This window comes from Drechmeria coniospora, chromosome 03 (assembly GCF_001625195.1).
Source record: "Drechmeria coniospora strain ARSEF 6962 chromosome 03, whole genome shotgun sequence".
Lineage (NCBI taxonomy): Eukaryota > Fungi > Ascomycota > Sordariomycetes > Hypocreales > Ophiocordycipitaceae > Drechmeria > Drechmeria coniospora.
In genome coordinates this window covers 5,221,814-5,229,326 of record NC_054391.1, presented here as the reverse complement: position 1 = coordinate 5,229,326, position 7,513 = coordinate 5,221,814, and the positions used below count along the sequence as shown (strand labels likewise).

General features: G+C 54.7%; 1 protein-coding gene across 1 annotated transcript; it reads left to right on the top strand.

Moving 5' to 3' along the window:
• Nucleotides 1-4,978: 4,978 nt before the first annotated feature.
• On the top strand, nt 4,979-6,213 carry DCS_07131 (integral membrane protein; the record flags this gene model as incomplete). The annotated part of the gene is made up of 3 exons (XM_040804417.1): nt 4,979-5,192; nt 5,287-5,846; nt 5,908-6,213. 3 exons carry the CDS (start codon nt 4,979-4,981, stop codon nt 6,211-6,213), a joined length of 1,080 nt encoding a protein of 359 aa, XP_040654521.1.
• Nucleotides 6,214-7,513: the final 1,300 nt, after the last annotated feature.

Sequence of the window (7,513 nt, the reverse complement as noted above, 5' to 3'; positions counted from 1 at the left end):
GCGTGGGCGTCGGTCGGGTCGATGGTGCTTACTCGTGCATGTGCGAATTCGCAGTAATTACAATTCATTACTTGCGTCCCTGTAGGTGGTTCATATAAGTACGGAGTACTTGCAGCTTGCTTGTTGACCCCATCCATCCTCTTCCGTCGGGCATGGCATGCCCTCCCTTGCGGATGGCTCGTCGACAGACGCAAAAGCGGAACGCACGTATTATTATAGCGCGCCCCATAGTTGGGTGTGCATGCGCATACTTAGTATGCCGTGTACTATATATCCTAGGCACTAATATACTTCAGTACTCCGTATTTCTGCTTAAGTACTTGCACCCACAGTTGGGTGTCTGGAAGTGTGCGCCTACGGAGTACTTATTGCAGAGGTCGTTTTTCCACGCGTGCCACTCTACGCAGCATGTTGTGCATGTAGATAGATGCCAGCCAAAGTATGAGCAGTCGTAGCAAGTACCAAATGCACGTGTATTACTTGCATGCATGCCAAGAGGTCTACAGTACATGCACGGAGCAGTTGTGCGCTACAGTACGTCTTCCCGAACGAGCATTGGCAGGCAGGCTCGAAGCGCGGGTGTGATATTTCCAACATCCCCGGCAGGAACGTATGCCAGACCGTATGCCGGTACACCGTACAGGACAGCTATTACTCTCAACGTCCTCCTCGCCCACAGTGAGCAAACCATGGTTCGCTCCCTCGGCGACACCTTCATCAACCTCCGCTTGGCTTTGGTCCCTTCAACGCATCCGCTTATGCGCACTTGTGCACGTTGTCCTCCGAGCCGGCCAACTGGCTGGCCCTGCAAGGCCAGGCTTTGTGCTTGTATGGCGCTTCCAATCCATGTGCCGAAGAGACATCGTTTCAGCTGACCTACGTGGCTCGACATGCAGAGCCAGAACTCCCACAGGGGCGGTGTCTCTGCGTGTGCTTCCATCTACCCTTGCAGCTTCCGTGCAGAGGTCCTTGCCTGCCGTGTTCGCGGCAGGCGAACGGCGTCTTTTTCTCCGCCAGCCTGCCTACGGGTTGGTGGGTTCGACGCCCAGCACCCTCGGATCGTGGCGCTCGCCTTGCAAGGTTCGCCGCGTGCTACGAAGTCGAGGCGAGACGTGTCGGTTCCATCCCTACCAGCAGGCGTGGACACGCTCTCAGCAAAGCGCCAGCATCTCCTCGCCGTCGCCATCTCGGCCTGTCCAATCACCATGCCCAGACCGGGCAGGGCCAATGCCGTTGATACAAGTGTACGAGACGACAATCCACGCAGCGCAACTGACGTCGAGCCAGTGCTGCATCGCGACGACGGGTGTCATTCAGCACTGCCGCCTCCGATGCCAACCGTCCAATGCTGCAACGCACGATAGGATGCGACGTGGTACCCAAGCCTTGGGCGAGGGTTGCTCCGACGCAACCTTGTGGCTCGGCAACGGATGATGGGAAAGCCAGCCAGCCCATGTCGAATGGACCACATCCAGCATGTCAGCATGGTGCCTGTGCGGGTTGATGAGCATACCGTGTCGCAATTACCTGCTGCTCCACCCCCCTTTGCGCCTCCCATGCTCGTCATCTCGACCCGCCAGCTGCTGTTTTGGCCTGCTGCCCTACAGCAACAGCAGCAGATACATGGGCATGTACTCCGTATGGAGTAGCGCTTGAAGAGGTGCAGAGAAGCCATGTAATACACGTTCGAGTGCTGCGCTTCATCTATTCGTGGCGACACGACGACACCCACACCGCATTGCACTCCATGGGGCCACGAGGTGACGACAGACCGGCAACAGGCATTCATGCACATGTACTGCACATGCAGGCTTCCCAACCTTCTGTAGGTCCCGGACGGGCATGACGGCCGGGACCCCTCTGCGCCAGTGTGGCAGCACAAGTGTACATGGTGGCAGGTTGCTACCTTCTCTCGACTTGCAACACAATGGGTGCCAAGTTCGCCCGCTCGACTTGCCCTCTCCCATTCGGCATCTCAGCAGCGTGGCCAGTCTCCTCCTCGGCGAGGGATGCCCTGTAGTTGGCTGCGTGGATAGGAGCGGCAATGGCGCCGTCGCGGAGCCGCCCTCGGGTCTAGGTATAACTCGTTCCCACCAGTGCATTCCTCCCCTCTCGTCGAATCGAAACGCAACAGGCGAGCGGGGTCGCCCAAGGCCATTGATCGACGAGGCATCAAGTGCTATTGGGCAGGTAGAGCAAGGCAGGTGCGCCATCGTTGCTGTATACGTCCATCATATAATTACGGAGTAGGGAGTAGGGAGTAGTAATCACCATTTCTTCACTCACATACGAGAGAACGAACGGTGGCAACGGTGTGGCTGGCATCCTTCGAAACGAACAGCTGAGACTCCATCCCATCACCAGCCATCGTCACGATATTCCCTCCTCATCACCCCAACTCTCCGAGCCACTGCTCCATTCTCGACTCCGCTCGAGGACCGGCAACGACCGGTCCGCAATTGCACTTCAAGCGGGGGTCCGGGGTCTGCGCATGCACTCGTCAGAACGAACGAACGAAACAACGGTGGCCAGCGGGTCGGCATCAGCCGTCGCCGCCGACCAAGCAGCCCTAAGGGGCGACTCCAGGTCGTGGCGCGCCAGAAGCAAAACGTACCGGCCGATTGTTCTGTGCGTCCCGCCATCCTTTTAGGACAACCTGATAGGCCCCAAGCCCGAAGCACGCGTCCATCCGTGCTGCACGGAGGATCGGACATTGACAAGGACATGACGCTGGGTGTTGACCCTGGCAGGCTCGCCGTCGTGGATGGTGTCGAGGATGCTCCCTCATGGAAGAGCGCCATTCAAACGATGGTGTCGACAGGATGGGGGCCTTTGGGGAGGAATCGCATCGACTCGTACGCCATCTTGGATAAATACCTTGATGCTGCTGATGGCATGTACGAGGGCCCCTACACGTACACTTGCAGACCACTCTGTATTACTCTGTACATGTGTAGGTACGGAGTAGACGTGTCCAGCTCATGTGCTCGTACCCTTACGTACAGGTGCGTGCATGCAGGCTCCTGTCTGCTCGCACGGCTCGACTTTCTCGCACATTTACATGTACTGCAGCTCCGTACCACTGGTACGAAAGCATTGTCCAAGCTTACTACGGAGTAGCACAGGAAATATACATCAATACAGCTAACAAGCCGGCAACGTGCACTTACTGTGCTAGTCATCATCTCGAATGCTGGTCCATCACCTGCTTTCGTCACCCCCTTGCATGTATCACACTCATGCATCCCTCGCCAGAGCTACGGTGTACTCTCTCTACGGATCAGATGAAACGCAAACACCTACATAGATACCTACGTATTAATGCCGGCACACAAACAGATATAAGCTGGAATACCGGTAGATACTACGTACTGTGTGCACATGTACTATCTGGGAGTGGGTATGTAATACTTGCATCCGTATCAGCCTGTGCGACGACGTACTCTCTTGCTCCTGCCGTCGCTCGTCCTATCGGTGATGGCCTTCCAACCCCGGCGGCAAGGTACCAGGTACTTGCTTATACGGATACGCAGATCACTAAAACACTCGTCCGGTGCTGGTACTGTATACATGTGAAAACAACATGGAGTCCGTGCATCCACAGCAAAGGAAGGAAGGCCTTTGCAACGTCCTGCTCCGCAAGCCCCAGCACCCAATCGAGGCAACATCTCCTTTCCCCTTTCGGCTCCATGTCTTTCCTCGTCGTCTGCCTCTTGACCAAAAAGGATGGTCCTATCCTTGCCGGCACTTGCCATTTGTGTCTTCGATGCCTGGCGATCGGTCTCCTGCAAAAGCCTCCGCAGGAATCCGTGCCGATCCCTCTTTCCACTCTCTCTCCTTGTCTCACATCTCACATCCTTCTGTTCATGTATTTCCTGCACTGTACTCCGTACTTGCACTGCATTGGTGCTCCGTAACCCGTACATCAAAACGAGATCAACGAGTACACGTACACTCCAAGTCTGCACCCATCCCTCGGAGGGGATCGACATGCTTCATCCCAAGCGGCCGCCTGCAAGCCACTTACACTGAATGCCGTACGAATGTTCATAGCCATGAATTCGTAACCGTACCGTCACGAGCTCGCACACACATCACACCACTTTCACTTGGTCATTCGTATGGACTGAAGGGAATTTCCCCGAGAGCTCTCCATCACCGGCCATGAGACGGCATCCGAGTAGAATAGGAGCGCAGCCGTCGGCGTGGGCAACTCGGGCATCCAAACGGTCTCACAACGCCTCCAGTCCTTTTGCGAACTCGGTACGGAGAATAATGCAGACATTCACTCGTCTACGGGTATGAGGACTGGATTCATCGCATCGCACGCCGATCTTGCCCCGGCCAGTGCTTGCTAGCCCGCTGCCTGTGCCGTGCCGGCCGAGAGTCCATCTCCGCCTCGCACTCCAGTGCTTCCTTCTCCCTCTCCTCGTCCGCCCCTCCATCCGCACGCACTCGCTCTCCTCGATCGGCCGGTTCGGCGGTGGAACGCATCGATCATACCCATCCACCTATTCATCCGGATGCTTATTCTCGTCCTCCGTCTGCCGTTCTCCTTCGCTTGATCTACCGAAAGGCGTCTCCTTCCTTGTTGCGTTTCCTCGTCACCACTCTCGTCGCGTCATTCCTCCGAAATTTGACCAAATTTGACCCGTCAGCTTGCGCAGCCTTCCCCGCTGTCTCGGTCACACACCTAACTCAACCATCAGCCTTTCCTTTTTCCTCCCCCCTTGGCTCCGTCTAAGCGGGTCCGACTCTCCGGGTTTGTGAGAGGGCGAACGATGGTAGAAGGCTGTAGATATTTTTGACGCTTGAGATAGACGAGATCCGACGAAATCTCCGTCGTCTGGTCTTCCATCTCTTGCATAGGCGAGACGATCCATCCTCATCCTCTCACGACGAATGTATACCTGCCTGCATCCAAGAACACGGACAAGAGCAGATATCGACCGAGGGAGAAACAAGCAATACCGCCGGCATGGGTTGGGTTGACAACGCGACGTCCGAGGTCGAGGCCATGTCGCAGTACCCGACCATCATCGCCATATGCGTCGTCGTCTCTCTGCTATCCATCGTCACCGTCGGTGGCCGCCTCTGGGTCCGGGCCACGGCGCGCGGTCTCGCCAGCGATGACTGGATGGCCGCCATGTCCATGTTGTTCGCCCTCGTCTACTCCATTCTCTGCATCATGCGTGCGTTGCTTTCCCTCGGTGCCCTCTCGCACACAAAGCGGAGCGGTAGACTGGGATCGAGGATCCGAAACTAACATGAGATGCAACAACGCAGAGACCAAGTACGGCTTGGGGCTTCCGCTTCGGGCTCGGCCCAAGGAAAACCTAATTCCCTACACTCGAGTCAACTTCGCCGGTCGCCCCATCTACCAGATCGGCATCAGCTTCTTCAAGATAGCCCTCCTGATCAGCTACCTGCGTCTTCTTAAGGGCACCGACCAGAAGACATATCGGCTCGTCGTCTGGATCACCATATTTCTCGTCTTCATCGCCCACGTCGGATGCACCCTGTCGCTCTTGTTCGCCTGCACGCCTGTGCAGAAGTCGTGGAACCCGTTGATGGACGGCACCTGTCTCGCCCCCGGACCCTCCTTCACCGCCTACGCCGTCGTCACCATAGTTTCTGACGTTGTCGTCGCCCTGTTGCCGATTCCCGTCCTGCTGAAGCTCAGCATCAGGATAGAGAAGAAAATCGGTCTCATCTTCATCTTCATGCTCGGCCTCTTCACCACCCTCTGCTCCATCCTGCGATACCTGCAGATAAACCGGATTCAATACGGTGACGGGAACTCTACAATGCTCGTTCTCTGGGGCACCATCGAGTTTAACGTTGGCGTACGTTTACCTGCCCAGAGACGCCAGCATCGTGCCGTATCATGACTAACCCCTCGTCCAGAACATGGTCTCCTCACTCCCTTTTTTGGCCCCAATCTTTATGAAAAAAGCCAAGGAGTATCGTGCCAAGTACTCTGGAAACGATTACGGCTCCTCGCATGGATCGAGCGAGGGGCGTCGCCACGAGAATGGTGGCCACTACAAGCTGGCCGACGTCAGTATCGACAAGTCTCGCAGCAACGAGAACATCGTCCCGGCAAGCGCCATAGTGAAGTCAGTAACATACACCGTTCAGGTGGAGGAAGACACGACGAACGGCCTAATGATTGTGCACCATCACCATGGGGACGCGAGTTCGAAGGTTTGAATTCTTTTCTTTATAGCACCATAGGATTCGAATAGCATACCCGACGTGGGGAGTGGATGGGTGACAACTGCTATTGCCTGCTTACTGTACAACCCGCTTACACGTAACCATTGATATTGTATCGGCCTCCAAGAGAGTCGCCGCCGTATTATTCCTGTTCAACTCTCTTTGAGAGAGGTTTACCGATGCCTCATCCATTCTCGCTCCATTTCTGTTTCCTATCGATTTTGGTTGCATATACATTTTTTGTTTCAGTAATGTAACTCTTGAGCTATGAAATTGCGATCCAAGAAAGAAAATTTGCGACAAGATGAACCCCCCGGCCCAAACTGTCGCTACGTGTACATGTGCTTATGCCAATGCCTGATGGTGAAAAGTTGAGGATCAGGGCTTGCGTAGCTCAGCAAGCGAACACCAGACGCCACATCATCTCGACCCCTTTCGATACGAATCGACACCTACCCCCTGTTGCGTGACGAGAATGCACACATCCTGATCTCTCACTCTGATGGCGGCAGTGGGTGAGAGCTTGCGTTGGTATCAGTTTACGTCAGGGGAGTGATGGCTTGAAAAATGACGAATGCGGCAAACATGCATGTCGACAATCTCAAGGCTTCATAACCCCTGGAAGAAGTTGGTATGCATCAGCACTACTTCACTCATGATTCTCTGGATGGATGAGCGAATGGTGATTGATGTGGGATATTTTGGTTAGCCAAAACACTTCCCATAGCAGATGAATTGCCTGCGATTGAATTTTCTTTCTACAATCTTGATTCTTCTTTTGCAATTCTCCTCATCGTGCCTCATTTCCCATACGCAACTTTGGCGCGACAGCACATATTCATACATTCACATCAATAGCCAACGCTTGCGGTGCACGTACGCCTGAAACAGTGGCTCAAGACGGCGTTGAAATTACCTACTCCTCGATATATCCTAACGGTCCATATCGATTCGCTAGACTCTCCCAATTCTTTCAGTTAGAGTCCGAGACTCGATGATTGATGGCGTCAGGCCTAAATCATCTGTCAGCCAGTATCTACAACGACGCAAGCTTCGGAAAATGTGTACAGTTACTTGTAAAGCAGTTGATGGAGATTGTTGTGGGAATATACTTTGTTGTCCACCCCACCCTACACACCCTGTATCGAACATGAGCAGCACTATTCATTCAACTCCTCTCCGTATTGAACTCTACAGAGTTGCAGCATAGATACGCAGGCCATGTAACTATCATCTGGTGTCACGGTCGACTGTCCGACGAGGCGGACACGGAGCCATACCCGGAGCGGGAGGT